This window comes from Phocoena phocoena, chromosome 15, assembly GCF_963924675.1.
Source record: "Phocoena phocoena chromosome 15, mPhoPho1.1, whole genome shotgun sequence".
NCBI lineage: Eukaryota > Metazoa > Chordata > Mammalia > Artiodactyla > Phocoenidae > Phocoena > Phocoena phocoena.
This window is the reverse complement of record NC_089233.1, coordinates 31,901,658-31,921,896: the sequence shown is the minus strand read 5'-3', so window position 1 is coordinate 31,921,896 and position 20,239 is coordinate 31,901,658. Positions and strand designations below refer to the sequence as shown.

The 20,239-nt window shown below is 43.0% G+C and overlaps 1 protein-coding gene across 11 annotated transcripts in view; it reads left to right on the top strand.

Moving 5' to 3' along the window:
- The window catches only part of RBFOX1 (RNA binding fox-1 homolog 1), a 1,090,293-nt gene that overhangs the window by 1,001,710 nt on the left and 68,344 nt on the right, over nt 1-20,239 (top strand). For 8 of the 11 annotated variants that reach the window (XM_065891840.1, XM_065891842.1, XM_065891833.1 and 5 more), the window contains one exon: nt 8,003-8,083. The exons of the other annotated variants lie outside the window; for them this stretch is intronic. In XM_065891840.1, the coding sequence (XP_065747912.1) occupies nt 8,003-8,083 (81 nt within the window). The remainder of the gene's footprint in view (nt 1-8,002; nt 8,084-20,239) is intronic. 11 annotated transcript variants of the gene reach the window in all.

Sequence of the window (20,239 nt, the reverse complement as noted above, 5' to 3'; positions counted from 1 at the left end):
GGAGCTCATCTTTCAGGCATGTAGAAAAGCTTTCGGTATTAGCTGTGAAAATATTCTTACGTGGATTAGCTCAATGCTAGTCTGTTAAAAAATGCGTAACTGTAAAAGCCAAAATCATCAGGCTTCGGATGAATTTGTCAACTGGAAGCAGTAACTTCCATTGGCAGGGACCACATGGCAACCTCCCAGGTCTCTAAGTAGAACAGAAGTTTGATGCTTATATGATGCTTCATAGGGGACCCTCACGGTAGCTCCTCATTGATCCTCAAGGCAGAGTTCATGATAAGGTAGGACTACCACAACAAAGTACCACAGACTGTGTGTCTTCAACAACAGACATTTATTTTCTCACAGTTATGGAGGCTAGAAGTGTGAGATTAAGGAGTTGGCAGGGTTGATTTCTTCTGAGACCTTTCTCCTTGACTTGTAGATGGCCATCTTCTCCTTTTGTCTTCACATGGTCCTCCCTCAGTGTCTGTGTCCTAATTTCCTTTTCTTATGAGGACATCAGTTATAGGAATTAGTTTCTACCCTAATTTTACCTTAATTACCTCTTTAAAGATGCTATCTCCAAACACAGTCACGTCCTAAGGTACTGGGTGTAGGACTTCAATGTATGAATTTTGAGGGAACACCACTCAGCCCATACAGTAGAGCAGGAGTGCCGTATGTCTTCTTCTGGATGGAAAACCAAGGCTGAGCTGTCTAGGATTATGTGATTAGTGTTTTGTGTGCCTTCTTCCCCAGCCTGCCTCCAGAGACGTTGACAGAATAGCTTGGACTAGAAGAGAGGTACGCTTTTTCGTTTGAAATGCTCCAAAGCAAAATTGGTCAAAGGACAAAAGGGGAAAGATCAAAAGTAAATAAATTCTACCTCTTTGCCTACAGAAGTAAACAGACCAGATATATTTAGCCATTTTCATTTTTCTTCTAAATCTGTGATGACCTAAGGCCTGGTTTACTCTGAGTGCATCTGCGGAGCAGCAGAATCACCCTGGGTTGCTGATGAAATGCAGATTTGCCACCCACTGAGTCACACTTTTCAGGGCTGGGGCCTGGGAGGGTATAGCACTTCAGATTCTCCCAGGTGGTTCTTAAACTCTGGAGGCTTTGAAAACCTCTGATTTAAAGGTGGAAAGAACTCAGGGCATTGAGGTTTGGGGGACTGGCTCTTCTCCAGCGTTTCGCAAAGTATGGTCCCCAGACAGCATGAGAACTTGTGAAAGATACAAGTTCCCAGGCTCCAGCCCAGACCTATGGAATCAGAAACACTGGCAATGGGGCCCAGCGTTCCGTGTTTAACCAATCCTCCAGGGGATTCTGGGGATGCAAGTGGTTGTGAGAACCCTGGGTGATAACACCCCTTTTCTTAAAGTACTGCTCCCGCAAGAAAGAAGTCAGCGGGTTTCTGTTTCAGTGAAGTCTCCTTTTCTCCCCAGCTCACAGTTTTTTTTTTCAACCATAACCAGTATTTTCCTACTTTTATTCTAATCAAAAATAAAAAGCTTTAAAAATCATTCAGCAACCATAGAAGCAGGAAGGAGTCACTGAGAAAGTGAGCAAAGGTCGAGGAACACAGATAGCTGGTTTCTCACCTGGAATTTGCCTCTGATTGATGATAAGCCTTTTCGTAAATGACATCGTTGTTCTGTGCCTCCTTTTTTTCCATCTATAAAAAAGGCCTAGGGCTTCCCTGGTGACGCAGCGGTTGAGAGTCCGCCTGCTGATGCAGGGGACGTGGGTTCGTGCCCCAGTCCGGGAAGATCCCACATGCCGCGGAGCGGCTGGGCCCGTGAGCCATGGCCGCTGGGCCTGCATGTCCGGAGCCTGTGCTCCGCAATGGGAGAGGCCACAGCGGTGAGAGGCCCGCGTACCGCAAAAAAAAAAAAAAAAAAAAAAAAGAGCATATGGGGTTCAGCAGGTGTACCCCAGATCCACACAGTGGGCACACAGTAGGTCCCAATAGACGGCTGCTGAATGAATGAACTCATAGCCCCATCTTTCCCGAGCCGAGCACTGGAGACAGGAAGGCAGCTCTGTAATGGTCCCCTCTGGGACTTTTTCCCCTCAGCTCTCTTTCTAGAGTTACTAGGTATCGGGGCTGGGGGGTGGGAAATTTCCCCCTTCAACCCTCTTGAGTTCTTGTGGTTGGTCTAAAAATAAAATTGTCACAAGACAGATGAACAGGAGAAAAAAAGAAACAAATTTTAATACGTGTGCACAGAGGTCTCATAGAAATGGGACCTAAGAAGTGGCCAAAGCAGGCAGCTTTTATACTTTTTAGACAGACAATAAATGTGTGAGGAACTGACAGCACAAAGAAGCTTAGGCTTTGGAAAATGAATTAGTAAAGAGTCTAAATAGAGTTTGGTTTGAGCTTGGGGTAGTAAATTAAAGGAGTCACAAGATTTGTTGGTGCAGCTTCTCGGCCCAGAATTCCCCATCTCTGATGATAAGGGTGTCTTTCTACTTCCAGATGCTGGGAGGGCACCTTTCACCTGGGAGATTTATTTCCTGCTTTCAGGGAGGCAGAGAGAAGTTTCAGTATTCTTAAGTAACTTTAATTCAAACTAACCAATATGCCATTGAGGCACATTTTGGGGCAGCACGCCCTGGATCCCATCGTAGGACAAGTGACATCCGGAAAGCGGGACTCCAGCAATAATCTCTGTTTTCAAGTGACCCTGGACTAGCACATCTTAGATGTCTGTGGAGACACAGGGACCATGGGACACACAGAGACCTCACAGGGCAGGTGCTCCTGAATTCCCACTGGCCCTTAGATGTTTTACAAAGTCTTGTTGTTGCTATGCTTTGGGTCTTTGTCTTTTGCATTTCAACAGAGATAAGAGCCTCCTTCTCTAAATCTCCCAGCCCACCTTCATCTTGGAGCTAATGGAGCGAATCAGTCATTCCCAGTTGCTAGGCAATTGGAATGTTTCTTTGACTTTTTTTTTTTTAATTCAGAAATTATAGGGAGGGCCTAGGCATTTCACTGGACTAGCTTGTAGCTCTGCCTATTTGGTATTAAAATGGAAGGGCAACCGTTGCAAAACAGCTTTTCTTTTCTTCCTTTAACGTTCTAATTTTGTTTCTTGAAAGTGTGACAGGGCTGCCTACCAGAATCCCTTCCCGTAGTTTCTCTCCTCAGTTGCTTCCTGACTCTGAGCCTAGGTCCCTGGACCCATGAGGACAGGACGATGAGTAAGACATGATTCTTTTTTTTTTTTGCGGTACGAGGGCCTCTCACTGTTGTGGCCTCTCTCGTTGCGGAGCACAGGCTCCAGACGCGCAGGCTCAGCGGCCATGGCTCACAGGCCCAGCCGCTCCGTGGCATGTGGGATCCTCCCGGACCGGGGCACGAACCCGTGTACCCTGCATCGGCAGGCAGACTCTCAACCACTGCGCCACCAGGGAAGCCCAAGACATGATTCTTGACCTCTTGGAGTTCAGTGCATCCATGGGGAAGATACTCGTTAAATAGACCATTGCAACACAATCTAGAAAAGCAGAGGAGGGAAGCTGAACCTAGCCAGGTAGAGGCAAATAGACCCGGTCTCTAGGAGGAGGAGAAGCCAGAGCCCAGTGGAAAGGGAGGGGAATTATCTCAGGGGGAGAGGAAGGGATTCCTGGGAGAAGAACCACCCTGTGCAAAGGCCTGGAGGGGTGAAACTGCACCCTTGTTCCAGTTGGTTTGATTCCAAGTTCTTCACAGAAGCGTTGGCAGCACAGTAAAACAAAATGTCGTTAGTTTCCCCTTCCTGTCTGTGGTAGGAAACACCCCTGCTGGGCTTCTCCTTGCCCCTCCATGGGCCAGGAATGGTCCTCTACACAGTGGGGAGTCTCCAGGTGAGAAGGAAGAGTTGGGTTGCCCCATCTGAGGTATGGATCCTGGCTCACCCTCCCCCCGCTGGAGATGCCAAATCCAGCCCGAGGGCGGCCACGGGGACCCACATCTTGCCAGAATTTAGGATGCTGACAGTCATGGCACTCTGATTCGCAAGTGAGCGTGACAGGCTTTGGGAAAGTCTCTGATGATCCCAAGATCGTGGTCTGTCACATAGATCCCAGTGCCTGCAGCTGCAGATAAGAGTCATCAACCTTCCAGGAAATGGACGACCAGGCTACTCAGGTTTCACTTAAACTGGATGAGTCAACCTTCAAAGAACCAGAAAAGAGGAGGAAACAAGTGTGAACTGTAGGCATGCAAATTCCCAGCTATAAACAAGGGACAGAAAGGTTGGTTGGGAAAAGCAGTTGTTTTTAGCAAAGAAAATAGAAATGAAGAGGTCTTTAAAAACATAATAATTCAATCATATTCATTAATCCCTCTGAGGGCCAGGTGTTTTGCTAGGAGCTGGGGATAAAAGGATGAGTATGATTTGGCTGTGATCCAGGGGGATTCTCAGTAGCTAAGACTGATATGTAAATAAAAAGTTGTAATACTGTGTATCAAAGGATCTACTAGGGAGATTTTTTAAGTGTGATAGGAGCATAGAAGATGGAGTAATTAACTCCTGCGGACTGGGAAGAGAGGAGGTGACACTTAATGCAGAGGGGTTGGGGGTAGGGGAGAACCACTTCTTTTTTTTTCAATTGAACCACATATAATTGCCAATGTCAACCCTATTTGACATAAGAAAGGTCAATTTCATATGGTTTAACCTAACAGTAAGAGCAGGAATAGGATAGAGGTTTTATCCCGTCCACCGACAATGATCTAATGATAGTAACTGCCTAGAAACTGTGTTAAGAACGATCCTGAGGATTCCAGGCTAATGGGAAAGGACACTATTGAAATTGATGAATGGTTTCTCCTGGTTAAGGAATGGATGGATAGTGGTATAATTTGAACATAGTTGCCATCCTTAAATTCTAAGGAGGTTTATAAAGCAAAGGCACGGAAGTCTGAGAAATACAGGACGTCGCGATGGTTATAGACAGTTCATGGTTGTTGGAGTGTCTTATGTTGGGGGGCAGATCAAAGACTCAGTTTGGGAGACTCATTAGAAAGCTCAGTCCATGCTGTATCACAAAGTACCTCTTTAAAAAAATATATTGGAGTATAGTTGATTTACAGTGTTGTATTACTTTCTGCTGTATAGCAAAGTGATTCAGTTGTACATACACATATATCCACTCTTTTTTAGATTCTTTTCCCATATAGGTTATCACAAAGTGCCTTGAATGACCTTGTAAACACTCCTCATACTGCTGCTTGTACCCTATTATCTAATTGACTGACTTTTTTAAACAAACACACATTACTGACCCCCACCCAAAAAACACAGGGAGGTTGCAGTGTTCTTCTCTGCCGCTTTGGTTTTGTTTAATTCAAAGCTTTCTTGTAAGAAAAGGTCACAAAGTACTAACAGAACATACAATAAGTACTTTGCAAATTAAATTGAAGGATGTTTTCAGGTAAAATAAAAACCAAGTCCTGTGACAGTATGGATTTTATTTTACAAAGGTCAAAATCATTGCATAAAGACTTTTTTTTTTTGCTACAAAGAGGACATCCAAAGTTATTTCAGTCTATTTTCTCAGAATCCACAGCATAAGAAAATTAGGAGAGCATCATTATGCACTTCCAGGATTTAGTTTTCTAGAGAGAATCTGTGTTGTGTCCCAGTGGGGTTCACTAAATTACAGGGCATAGTATTGAACATTGACCCTAAGGTTTTTAACTGCACGATACTGAAATGCCTTTCTGGATATGTTTTTGCTACAATTATATTTTTCTTTGGAAACCTAGGCGCCCCAAGAAACTTCAGATCTCGTTTTTAAAGTGGTTTTTAACCAGGGAGCTTTCTCACGATCCGCCTCCCTGGGTCCCCTTCTCCCCAGAAGATTCTGATTTGGTAGCTTTCTGTATATCCTATAGAAATATTAGTTTCTTCTAAGATTTCTAGCACTGAGCACAAGCTTACAGGCAGCCCCTGCAAAATCAGGAGCTTCCCTGATAAAGCAGAATAGAGGCTAGGACAAGTCTTTTCTCGGAGGTATCCTGCCTCCTGTGGGTTGATTTTGGACCCTGTGCCCCATGATCTGGGTGTGTTTAGTTTGTTCTTAATCCCTATACTATGCCAGTTTCCTGCCAGAACTGGAAAAACCTACTGAATAGAAATTAGAACATGTGAAGTCTCATCTTACATGTTGCAATAAATTATATTTAAATCAAGTAGAAAGAAGAAAGAGCTATCGGTTTAGCAAAGGTTGATCGTGACTCAAGCCCATCCAGACTCTCAATATATTGACTATCAGAGAGGGTTAGTTAATTTCACTCTTCTATCCAGGCTTTTGTGGGAGGAGGAGAAAGAGGGGGGCTCTTCTCCAGCTATAAGCATGGCATAGCAGGTTAAATGTGAGAACGATTAGGGGGGGATCCCTTCAGATAGAACTTCAGTCCATGGGCTACTTCTCCTTGTCAAAGATGGGATGGAATTGGCCGACCTCTTGTTGTGGGAAGGGTGAGGTGCCTTAGGGATTTTAACAGTCTTTGTTTTGCCTGGACGTAATGTACAGAATCTAGAGAAACACAGGGAACACAGGGTGGAATCTGAGGAGACCTTTTTTAGTCCTCCTCATGTGACTCCTCTATTTTGGCTCAATACCTGAAGGATGATGGTCCTGGAGACCCCCTTTGGAACTGCATCTGGTTTTGAAGTTCAGAAAAGATTCCTGTCTCTTAATGCTGTTGTATGGCAGCCCCTCTCTATTTGGCAAACCTCCCTCTCACTCTAGAGGTTCTAACTCCCTTTTGTTGACATTGGGAAAGATACCAAAGGATTGCAGAACCCCTCCCAAGGGCAAGTCTCCAAGGATATAGGTGAGTTGACTGGAACTCAGGGCTATTTCTCCCAGGAGATTGCTTCACAGCGGCTGTGATGACAGGAGAAAGCAGAAACAAATGGAGGTGGCTGACCTTGCCCAGCCAGGGAAGGGAACAGAAACCACAGGAGCCCATTTCCATCATCAGTAACACACTTACAAGTCCTCAAAGGTCTCTCTCATTCTTCTCAAACTCTTTGAGTTTGAGCTTCGCGGCAGCAAGAGAACAGAGCTGATACCCTGAAGATTCCCTAACCTGGTCATCTTTGGAGTGGGTATTGTTCACAAGATGTCATAGACTGAGGAGCTATCTCAGGATTCCACCACTCTTCCCTGCTATGAAACTCCGTTTTGCAAGGATAAGCCCGAGACCCTTTGCTTTAAATCAGGGAGAGGAGTGTCATCACTACAGTGCAGCCGTGGTCCGCAGGCTTAGGAAGTAGCCTCTCCTGCTGGAAGGCAGAGAGCTTTAGGGAAGAAACTGGAAACGCAGAAGCCAAAAGTGGTCTCACCCGAGTCCAGTATGGGTCCAGGGTGGGTCCCAGGGATGGCTAAGTTGCTTTTATTTTTTCCCTGCCTTACTTCTGTTCTTCCTCTGAAGAACTGATTCAGGAAAACTAAAATGGGGGAGAGGAAAAGTTTTCTTTAAACATGTCGATGCATGCGCTTACCATTTATTCAGTGATTATTACATGCCAGCCCCTGTGTTGGGCACCTTTCCAGTAATACGATTCATAACCCTTCCTGGTGATAGGTATATTCACCCCCATTTTCCAGATGGGAATCCCGAGGCACAGAGAGGTTCAGTGACTTATCAAGATCACACAGCTAAGTAATATCTGAGTCAAGCTTGTTGTCCAGTTCTCTGTGATATTTCTAAAGCTCCCTTTTGATTATGCCATGCTGCCTGCATTCCTGATCTGAAATCAGACCCCACCACCCAAACCCCATGTGAAAAAGAATGACATGTGCGTGGTGGGCTGGGCGGGTGGGCTCCTACCAATCCCCTTTGGCCAAGGCAGGGGGCCTCCCCGGGTGTCCCCATCCTGCGCTCGGGCGTGTGGCTGTGTTTTCATTTCTCTGCCTTTCTCGTTTGCATTGCCATATGATCTCCCAGGTGTAGTGTGCCTGTCCCCCAACCAGATACCATCTCTCTCTCTCTCTTCCGTAGGCACCGTGCTGTTGTGCCAGGCAAACCAGGAGGGATCTTCCATGTACAGTGCCCCCAGTTCACTTGTATATACCTCCGCAAGTAAGCCCGCTCTCGTGGCTCTTTTTGTTTTGTGACATAAGTCTGAGTCCAATCACCTTCCCTGCCATGTAAGTTCTCTCCCATTCCCTCTGCACCACCCTCCCTTGTTGCTCTCTGTGAGGTGAAGCTGACTCTCATAAGCATGTCTCTGGTTTTCCCTGTTGCCTTAGCATTTAACCCCTCTGCTCATGTCTGAATCCTCACTTCCCAGCTGTCCCAGCCATTCGTCGTTAGATCTTTGTCAGGATTGGGGCCAAAGGATGGGACATGGGGCTTTGGGTTGGGGGCAGGGGGATGGGAGGGGAGGGATATAGTTCATTGCCTTCCTTCTATCACAGCTTTGCAAATCAATACGAAAATAATTGAAATAAAATATGCAGGCCATCCAAGTGACACCCTACCCTAGCAAAAGGTGCTTGGTTGGTGATCTTGGGCACAGTTTTCTCATTGTGGGAAATATTACTAGCCCGTGGCCAGTGACTTGTTTGCAAGGCTGTATTATCCTTTGTGATTCATCGAAGGAGGAAGAAATAAAAGAAAAATGTGGTTCTCCCCCATTTAACTGGGGGGGGGAATAATATTTAAAAAAGCACTTTAATAGATATAGCCATGAATTGCTAGGGGGAGGAGACCAAAAATAAATATGGAACAGAGATCACAGTGTTGGCACGGAAAAAAATCAAGGATTTCTCTGCCTGGGATGGATCCTCTGGAGTGGAGAATGCCCCACCCACACCCCAATTCCCAGAGCAGGTTGCAGAATTACAAGTTCTAGCTGAGTCCGCCGTGGTTCTCCAGCTGGTTTGCCCCGCCTCGAAGTCCCCTGGCACAGCCGAGACTTTACCCTCTATTTCACGCAGTGCGCCTGCACCCTGGAGAATCCCCATAACTGCCAAATGGGTCCTCATTGGGGTTGGTGATCAAAAGTGAGCCCGGGGGCCAGAGGGAAGGTGGGCTGCTTCTGAGATCAGCTAGAGGAAGGGGCAGGTGGAGAGCAGAGGCAACAGCCTCAGGGCAATTAAGAGGATGAGAGACTAGAGGGGACTCTTCACCATGTACCAAGATCTAGCATCTCAATTCCCAAAGACAGACAAATCAAACTCTTCGCTGTGGGGGCAAAAGTTAGAAGCAGTCACAGGGAAGCCAAAAACATCATGGTTATGAGAAACCCGAGGGTCTCTGAAGTCATCGGGTCATGGGCATAGCCAGTTGTTTCTCCCAAGGAAAGTATAATCTTCAGCAGAAGCTTTGACATTCCTTAAATGCAAGGTATTTTTCCGTGTCCCCAAGACGCCAAAATCTAACCATACTGGCGAGAAATGGTTCTTTCTGAATTTATGAATGTTGTCCCATTTGGGCCAGTATAAATTATCTGCATGTGTCTCCTAGAACTAGAAAGCTACCGCACATTTTCACAGGCTTAACCTTGTTCAATCCTCAAAATCTGCACCAGGTAGGTATTATAATGTTTGCTTTACAGCTGAGGAAATGGAGGGCAATGAGAAGTGGAATGATTCACCCAGGATCACACAGCCAGGATATGGTAGATTTGTTTTTTGAACTTGGTGAGATTAATCAACTTTTGTCTGCTTTTCTGGCTCTATTTGACTCTAAATCTCATCATCTTTCCATTGTAAATACCTGTCCCTCCTTCTCCATAAATGTTATTTTCCGTAGGAGAGAGGGTGACCCAAACTCACCATAGTCCCAGAGTATTATTTGGGGTTTTCTCTGACATTGTTGTCCTACAGAACTGTATAGAATGAAGTGTTTTATGTCTGCACAGTTCAGTACACATGCTCGTGGGACCCAGGCACAGAATTTTTAATTTCATGTAATTTTACTTAATGTTACTCTAATTAGCCACCTGGGGCTGATGGCTACCATCTTGGACAGCGTGGCTCTCTACGATTATATGCTGTATGTATATTTCACTTTTCTTTATAGAAGTGAACAAAACAAATTAACTCCAAAAAAGGGCTAGTTTGGATTGGTATAGCTATTCTAAAGTGACTTGGGGAAAATGTGTCATAAATGTCAAGCATGGAAATATGTCACAAATTCTCCAAGTTAAAATAGGTAGAGCATACAGAGAAAATAAAATCACCTAAAGCAGGGATCAGCAAACCACAGCCCAAAGGCCAAATCCAGCCCCCAGCCTGTTTTTGTAACACTGGTGAGCTAAGAATGGCTTCTTAGATTTTTCAAAGGATTAAAAAACCAAACAAAGACAAAAAATAATATGTGACAGACGTAGGTGGCCCACAAGAGCCTAAAATACTGACATTCTGGCTCTTTACAGAAAAAGTGTGCTGATCTCTGATTTAAAAGGTCCATTTTATTATTACAAACCCAAAAGGGCAATATCATATTACTCTTTATAATCAGACTTCTCTTCTTGAGTTGCAAAGCTAAAATTTATAATAATTATAGGAACTGTGTCGTGTGTCCAACACCCTTCATTTTAAAATTGCACAATCCATCATATTACCTATACAGTTTTCATCCTATTATTTTCACTTATTATCATGTCATATGTACTTTATGAAAATATGTTAATGGCCTCATAATAACCTATTGTTTAATGATATTATATTTTAATCTATCCACCCACTGCGTTGTTGGGTACTTAGGTTGATAGCAATTTTTCAAAAATATTCAGGAAAATAAATGTCCTTGTATACACTTTGTATATAATAGTTTTAAGGAAAACGAATAAATAGCTAATCGTACTACCCCATAACAAAGCAAAACAAAAGCTAGTTTCTTGCAATAAGGATCTTCACTTGTCAATTCCTTAAGCAACAGTATTCAGATTGACAAGCTCAATTGGTATTTTGTAAGGACGGCTGACCCTGAGACCCCTCCGGCTCCACTTGGGTTCCCAGGGGTGTGAGTTCGGTTCCATCTTGAGGCAATGGTGCTGAGTGTAAAGATGATCCATCCCTACCTAAGACACATCGCTAAGGTTTCCTTTCTGCTCTAGTTCTCAGGGTCAGCAATGCCTTTTGGAACTAGACCTGTCTGCAGTTAGCTGGCTTCTTTGGAACACTCATATTTTCTCTTCCAGATTAAGGTGTATATCTTAGAACAAAGTCACACCGTATTGTCTATAAATAATTCAGCCAGAAAGTAAAGGTTCATTTTTACACGCACACACACACACACACAATCTGGGGACCAACATACGGTCACCTAAGATTCTTTTCCTTTCTCCAGGTCTGATATACACAGGGCTGAGAGCCACGTGCCTTGTTTTAGAAGTCTGAATGGCATGGCCTCTTTTTCTCTAAGAATCCGCCTTCTTCCCCAAAGCTGAGGCTCCCTTACGTCTCAGCAATTTTTTAAGGCTACCCCAGTGTTTCAGCTTGAAAATGCATGTGTTTCTCATTTTTATCTAACAGTGGCGCTCCAGAAGCCAGGTGTGTGTAAATTACACATTTGTCAATGGGATCCTATGTGTTTACGGACTTTCAGGATTAATCCTGAGTTTGTGCTTTTTTCCATGGATCTTTAACTGGCCTTGGATGTTTTTGACTTAAATTGCCCCTCTGCCCAGCAGAATAGCTAATCATCTGTAAATAACACCCTTAAGTGCAGTAGGAGAGATGGTTTTTAAAGGAACCCTGCTGAATTAGTCTGTAATGAAAATAATTCCTACTGAAGTTAACTGTTTTTTAAGATGCATTTTTGCATAATGGGTTTTTCCCCCTTTAAGTGAATCATCCTCATAACATGATCCAGAACATGAAAGTATTAAGAGAAAGATTTTCACTCAGAGCTCAATAGCAATACAACCGAATCCCATAGATTTTTCCCATCACATTCCCACTGAGTCCAGTATTTCCTCCTTTTCCCCAAACTTTACCCTCATGTGAAACCCCAGTTCAAGTTGTATCCCAGAATATCCTCTTACGTGTCCTAATAAACCACTTCCATCCATAGTGTATCAGATTTAAATGAAGTCTGATCAAAACTCTGAAGAATTAGGCAAGATCACCTTGGACCAAAAAATTTAATATTAACATTTTGTCTAAAAAATATTAACCTTTAATCAACTAAGTTAAATTAATTAAATTATTTTATCAATTTTCAAATAACTAATTAATTAATTAACATTGTGCTTTGTTTTGAGTAGCAAACAATGTAGCCCCTCAACAGAGATGTTTGGTGAAAGTGGGGTCAGGGCTGGAGACCTGCTCAGTGCCCACTCCTTCCTAGGGCCAGGGGTCTGGAGGCTCCTTCTGTCAGGGCAAGGGCACCAGCTATATTATTGTCTGCACTGTTTGCATATATCAAGTGGTTGCTTATATCAAAAAGGCTTCAGGCTGAGAGTTCATTAGTCTTTTCCAGATAATCCAAAGCAATGGCAAATTTAGATAAATGTAAATTTGAGTAGATGTATTAAATATTAACAAAATCAAATATACTGACAGCAAATTATTTCTCTGTTAAACAATTATACACTTGAGAAAAATCTGAGATAGTTCATATATAACAAATCTGATCCAAGAAAATGCCTGAATCTGAAATCATGGTAGTGTTCAACTAATTGAAAACCCTCCCTGCAAATCAAGCACTAACATTTGTGAGTAGTGAATTCCTCCCTCTTCTAAAGTTCCTCAGGTTATTATTCGATAGATCTTGGGAGCTCTTAAATTTATTTTCTTTTGGTTTAGTGCATCTTCAGGCATCCTTAAACCTGACCTTAAAAAAAAAAAAAACAGCTTAAGGCAGAAATAGGAAGGTAAAGAGCATATCACCTTTCTTCACCTTTCTTCCAAATTAAGAGATTACCTCCATTTTACTTAGTTAAAATATCAAGAGGTAAATCATTGGTTCCATGAATGGGAACACCCACTTCCAATTTGGATTAGCAAAGCCAGCTCTCACCGATACTTATTTCCACATGGAGTAGTGTCCAGAAATAGGTAAATGCTACCAGCTTTATTTTGTTGTCTTTACAGTTTAATGAATAGATTTTTAAATTACAAAAATAGCACGTACTCACTGTAATGAGGGAAGCAGACAAATACACACACATACACACACACACATCTGTATGGAATAATGTAGTAATATCCCCCAACTCATCCGCAGACACACGCCTTTCAAGTAATCCATATTGACTCCCTGGTAAGTATCTTTTCACATTTTGTCCATAACAATGCAGGGAAGGACATGCACACATGAAATGCGGGGTGTGAGCAGTTTGTTTTTATACAGAGGGGAGCAGTAGCTTCCATATTATATGCACATTACACATGTTGATCACATTTTGTTTCACTTAATAACACATTTTCACTATCTCCTATTAAGCCTTTTTGATAATTTCATGCTCTTCCATGGTGTGGATGGTCCAGAGTTCATGCAACCATCTCTGTCCACAGACATTCAAACTCCATCTTTTTCAGCCTCTCCCTAAAGGCTGCAACAAACATCATTACATACACTCTGACATACCCGTGTTCCAAATGCCACATCGAGGTTCCCAAACACAGGATTGTCAGCCCCTCCCACATTCCTGCCAGCACCTGCATAGTTTGCTCTTTTTTAATTTTGCAAACCATGTGGGTGAAAAATAGCATCTCTAGTTGCGTTTGCCTTTCATTTAATGAGGAATATCATCTTTCACATAGTTAATTGTCACTTGGACGTTACCTCTTGTGGATTTCCAATACACATCTGCCTGTTTCTCTTCCAAATTTTTCTCATTTTATTTTTTAATTCACATCGAGAGGAAATTATTCATGAGGGACATTATCTATGAATACCATAGATGTTACAAACATAATTCCTGTGTTGGCCATTTAATTCTGCTTCCATTCCACTCTACATTTTTAATAGTATAGGTAAATGTATCTGTCCTTCCTTTTGTTACCAGCTTTAGACATAATTTTAAATGACAGAATCCCTGCCAGGAGAAGTTTTATTTAGCACCGTATAGTTTTCTCGGCCGCCGTAACAAAATACCATAGGTTGGGCAGCTGAAACAACAGAAATTTATTTCTCGTGGTTCTGGAGACTGGAAGTCTGAGATCAGGGTGCCAGCATGGTCAGTTCTGATGAGAACTTTCTTCCTGGCTCATAGATGGTTGCCTCACATGGCAGAGACAGCAAGCTTTCAGGTATCTCTTCTTATAAGAACACTAATCCCTTCATGAGGGCCCCATCCTCAAGACCTCATCTAAACTTAATCACTTCCCAAAGGCCCCCATCTTCAAATACCATCACAGTGAGAGTTAGGGCATCATCTTGTGAATTTGGGGGAGACACAATCCAGTCCATAGCAAGTCCCTTGACACACAGGTGCCACTTTTATTTGTCAAGGGCCAGAAAAACATTTTCCAACAGAAATTTCTATATAGTCCCATATGCTTATCCATGCAAACAGGTGTATTTTCACACACTTCCACGGAAGCCATGGCTGAATTTTTAGATCCATGTAAGGACAAATCGTAAATTAAAAGGAAGATGACTGTTAATTCCCCCTGGATATTTTCACCCCTGACTACAGGAAAAAAAAAAAAAAAATCTGATATCCCAGGCAAATGCTCAAGAACCTAAATGTTATCAAAATGCAAAAGCATCTTCTCCTTGATTAACTTTTATGAAACTCAAGGGTAAGTGTAGTGGCAAAGTTTTAATTGATGTATTGATTGCAGATTTTATGGAAGTAATTGTGTGGAATTCATAAAACAATGATTTAAGTGGCAGAAACATACATAAATCAGGCCTGCCCTGTTCTACTTTTAGGTAATTGATAGAATTTCCATTGCTTTCTGTAATTAAAGTAACAGCCTAAATTAATTGATGGCTTCCTCTTTCTTCTGCCCAACACAGAAAATGTCAGTAGGTAGAATTCAGTTAATAGAAGGTGCACGAACAGGTCATTGTGTTACTGATACATTGATTTAAACAACTGTGCCCTTTTTTGTCTTTCTTCTGGTAACTCAAACTTCATGGTGGCCTCCAAGAGGCTTTTTCTAATATTTTCTGGAGGAATCGCTTAAAAGAATAATAATCAGTGCTGGGGCAAGGCAAGTGAGGCGCTCACTTCAGACAAAATTTAAAGAGGCACCAACAAATTCAGTCATCAAGATAAATAACATTTTGACGCAATACAGTAATTCCCCTACACACGAACCTTCAAGTTTCGAACTTTCAAAGATGCAAACGTGCATTCGCGTGTCCAATTACGTAACTTAGTTCATGTGTCTGGCGTACATTGTCACGTGTGTGCATCCTCTACAAGTGGTTGTGCTTTTGTGTACTTTACAGTACTGTGTAGTGTACAGTAGTACAGTATCTTTATTTCAAGCCCAGGATGTCTGGAAGCAAGAGTAAAAGCAGTGGTATATAGCCAATTGTGTGAGTGGGATCTAGGTTAATTTTGTTGGACTTATGAACAAATTGGACTCACCAACTCGCCCTCAGAACAGAACCCATTTGTATGTAGGGGACTTACTGTATTTTTTTTTAAATGGAAATGAATGGAAAAAGATCCATGATTAACAAAATATCAAAATTTTCCATCAAGATGAATATTATTCATTTTTCTTTTGCTGTAGGATCCAATATGGCTCAGCCCAGCACTTCTTTATTTAAATTTTGAGAGTCTGTTCATCATGGATTTTTTAATAATCATTTTAACTTAAAAAAAATTGCATTAAAATATGATTTATCCTAATCCTGGGGGTTTTGGTGCCCTCTTCCCCTTACATTTTATGCCCAAGGTGAGGCCTAGTTCCAGCCCTGAAATAATAAAAAAATTAATCATAATGATAACAATAAGCAATGGTTGTTGAGCACTTAAACTCTACATTAAGCATTCTGCTAAGCCCTTCACATGAATGTTCTCACTTAATCCTCACAAGAAAACTATGAAATAGGCATTATTATTATCATGCCCCCTTTTCACATGAGGAAATTGAGTCTTCAAGGGACTGAAGAACTGGCCACGGTCACTCCGATGGATCAACTTTGAACCAGCCTAACTGAATCCCGAGCCTTCCATCTTTACTAGTCTCTAAACGTACACACCAGAAGCTCCTTGCTCTGCTCCTGGAAAAGTCTGAGGTCAGGTGGAACCTCTAGGCAGCTGTCCAGTCTCTGCATTCAAGTCCCAATGTTGTGCTCACTCCTTTCCATCCCAGGATCTCTGGAGAGTCCTTTTTCCCCCTGTCTGATCTGTCTGGCCAGGGGGTTGGCACAGCTGTTCTTTGAAAAGCCAGATAGTCAATATTTCCAGTCCTATGTCCCACCTGGTCTCCACTGCAACTACTCAACTTTGTCCTTATAGCTTGAAAGTAGCCACAGACAATACATAAATGAATAGGTGTGGCTGGACTTCCCCTAACAGTTTATTTACACATACAGTCTTTGTGCCAGATTTGTTTACCAACCCCTTTGTCAGGCCATTATTCTCCTTTAAAGGGCAAGACACAGGTCAGCTGGCTACCTGGGGTTGGAGGTAAAAGGAGACTTCTTTTTATGTGCTGTGTGGTGTACCTTTTGCATTTTGTGCCATTTTATCATATTTTAAAACAAATAATGTCAGGTAGGGCACATAAAGAGGATACCCTTTTCCTGGTCCATAGTAGAGTAAGATACGTGCGTAAATTCAGTCTAGATACAATGGATTGACTTAGCTTTGCTCTCAAAATAAACAACAAAGAAACACAGCTGGATTTGGAGCCATGATTTTGGAGCTGCTGGACTTCTCTATGACCTGCCCTAGTTTCCCTGGGATGAATGGTGCAACTCTGTCCAGGTACCCAGGATCCCTCCACTTCTGCCTGGGCTCCTACTGTTTCCTCCCACACACTTCCAACAAGGCTGGTCCGAGAGGTCCTCCGGAGTGCATCCTTCTAATCAGAAATCAGTGGCCGGCTTTTCCCACGTCTATGGCTCAGCATTATGGTGTCAACATACCTAAGTCCCCTTATCATCATCTCTGAAATAATTCCTTCCAGTCTTTAGTCATTCTGTCAGTCCTTTGATGGGGGGAGGGGGGTGAAAATGTATGACTTCATTCAACCAATCTTTGTCAAGTTCTTTCTATGCCAGGCACCATTCTACACACTGCAATACCCCGTGAACCACACATCCACAAGTCAGCATCTGCAGCACCCACATTCTTGTGGGCAAGACAGAAATAGACAGATACGTAACGCTGAGACTTCAGAACTGCAAACACAGTACTCAGGGGTAGTTGGGAGGCTGCACCCAACAGGAGACTTACCCACTGTCAACACTGCCTTCTGAATACCTCTTGGAAGGTGAACTAAGTATCACTGCTTTCACCACCATTTGGCTGTAGAAACACACTTGGCTACTGAAATCCTATTTCCCTCATTGAGCCCACGGATGGAGAGATTGTGAGGCACCTACTGTGTGCCAGGCTCTGCCTGTTGCCTCGATCCTAGCACATGCCTGGCTTAACGATCAGTGATTGTCCACAGTTGGACACAGCCGTCAAGCTACCCCTACTGATGGATGGACTCCAGGAACCATTCTTTCTGCAGTCCTGAAGCACCATCTCTTTGCTTTGCTTCCTCTGCCCTGTTTTCTGATGGCCCAGCACATCTCTGACTTATTAACAGGTGGTTTTAAGAGTTTTTTTTACTAGCTCTTATGTTAACTTAGTTATTCCATATGGACACCAGTTTTCAGAACAGGTTCAGTTGTATTTTCAGTCCTTGCCTCTACCTCCCCCACCCACCCCCAAGCTGATTAGCTCCTTTACCAACATCTGTGGTTACTCTGCCTGACTCACAGTCACAGGCCCCTTCGTTTACTGTTGTGTTCTTCCTTCCCTCCTTCCTTCCTTCCTCCCTCCCTCCCTCCCTGCTTGCTTGCTTCCTTCCTTCCTATCTTTCTTTCTCTTTCTTTCTACCAACTTCAGGAAAATTCTTAAAAAGCAGTAGTTGAACACCCTCAGTTGTTCACAGGGAAGACTCCGCAGAGAAGAAGCCACAATTCAGGCAGCTGCTCTCCCAGCACTTTGGTTATTAATAATCTCCATGCAGAAGGGGGACTTTTGTCTTTTTCAGATGGGGGTCTTGCGGCTGCAAAAGGCTGCCAATTGCAAAAACTACCATCCCGTGGTGTGCCCCCAAACATCTTATTCGTCTTGATATTTCTTGCACAGAAATACATGTGACAGATAAGGAGTCACTGGAGAATGGTTTGCTTTGTGTCAAACAGATATTAAAACAATAAACTACGTTGCCCTGGGATCCTGGCGCGTGCACAGCCAGAGAACGAGGCCGAGATGAGATGTTTTTGAAAGGCAGTGAGGCAGTTGTTCTGGGGGAATTCCCTGGAAACCCCAAGTCCTGTGACAGCATTGACAGAAAGTACTTTTTCTTAAGAGGATCCACACAAGGCCTGGTGCAGCGCCCACGTTCAACTCCTCGACCATGACACGCTCACCTTCCCCCAGCCCTCGGCAGAGGCCAGAGGGAAATTCTTCAGTGGGTGAAAAGCTCATCTGAAGAATTTCTTGTTGAAGCACTCATCTGCAGTGTATTTGCTTTCTCAAACTAATGTGGCTTTTGTTTGGTTTTTACTAATATTTGTTTTTCACTCTTTTTTAAAAACTTTTATTTTTTTTATTAAAGTATAGTTGATTTACAATATTTTAGGTGTACAGCAAAGTGACTTAGTTATATACATATAAACACATAATTATGTATATATTCTTTTTAAGATTCAGTTATATATAGAATATATAGAATATATGTATTCTTTTCAGATTCACTTATATATTATATATACTATATATAAAATATGTATTATTTTTCAGATTCAGTTATATATATAATATATATATATATCCCTTTTCAGATTCTTTTCCCTTACAGGTTATTACAGGATATTGACTATAGTTCCCTGTGCTGTGCAGTCGGTCCTTGTTGGTTATCTGTTTTATACGTAGTACTGTGTATCTGTTACTCTCAAGCTCCTAATTTATCCCTCCCCTACCCCCTTTCCCCTTTGGTAACCATAGGTTTGTTTTCTGTGTCTGTGAGTCTGTTTCTGCTTTGTAAATAAGTTCATTTGCATCATTTTTTTAGATTCCCCATAGAAGTGATATCATATGATATTTGTCTTTCTCTAATGTGGATTTAAAATGGAAAAAAAAAATCCTCTTCTGAGTTCAGAGCTCTGAACATGAAATTTGCAGGGGCCAAAGATAAGATCCTGTTTGATTCCTGGAAGATAAGGGGGTGCAGGTGTATGTGTTTAGGGAACCTGGCTTTGTAAATGGAGCCAAGCCCTGTCAAAGTCTGCACAGCTGGGATCGAGCAGCTTAGTACAGGGGTCCTCAACCCCTGGGCCGTGGATCAGTACCGGTCCTCGGCCTGCTAGGAAACTGGGCCACAGAGCAGACGGTAGGCAGCAAGCAAGCGAAGCTTCATCTGCCGTTCCCCATCGCTTGCGCTACCCCCCGAACCATCTCCACCCCTGCCCCCGCCACTGATCCGTGGAACAATTGTCTTCCACCAAACTGGTCCCTTGTGCCAAAAAGGCTGGGGACCACTGGCTTAGCAGGGAAGTAAGAACCACCAATGACACTCATACAATTCAAACCCTGGAGCGGGGACGCTTGGTGTTTCTTGCATAGAAACGTGTCCAACCACAGAGGTGGCCCCTCCTTCCCTTGCCTTATTTCTCTTCAAAAGCAAATCTCCCCGTGCAGTGCAAAGATGCATGAAAGGAGGCTGAGCTTACCTCCCACCGGAGGGGAAGGAGCCTGGTATAGTTCATGTAAACACAATCATTTAAACACTTAACTTCACTAAGAACTCCAAAAACACCACTGTCTTAAATCATGTGTTCATTCACGCCAAAGTACTGACATTCCAAGAGCTATTTTATTGCTACTGGGGAACTCGGTGGTGGGGGGAGTGTTAACAGAAGGCCATTTTCAGGACTAAATAACACACCACCTAATTTTAGATCCATCTCCTTGGGTTTGGTTTGCATGCCCTGTAGGCTCTTGACACCTGATTGCCTTCTGTGTAACAAACAAACATACAGGAGCCCCCTCTGTGGGCACACCTGCCCAAGGATATATATCATCCCCACCCTTGGTCATTGCTATAGGGATCTAAGAAACATTTCCCAAAGATCTTTTTTTTGTCAGCA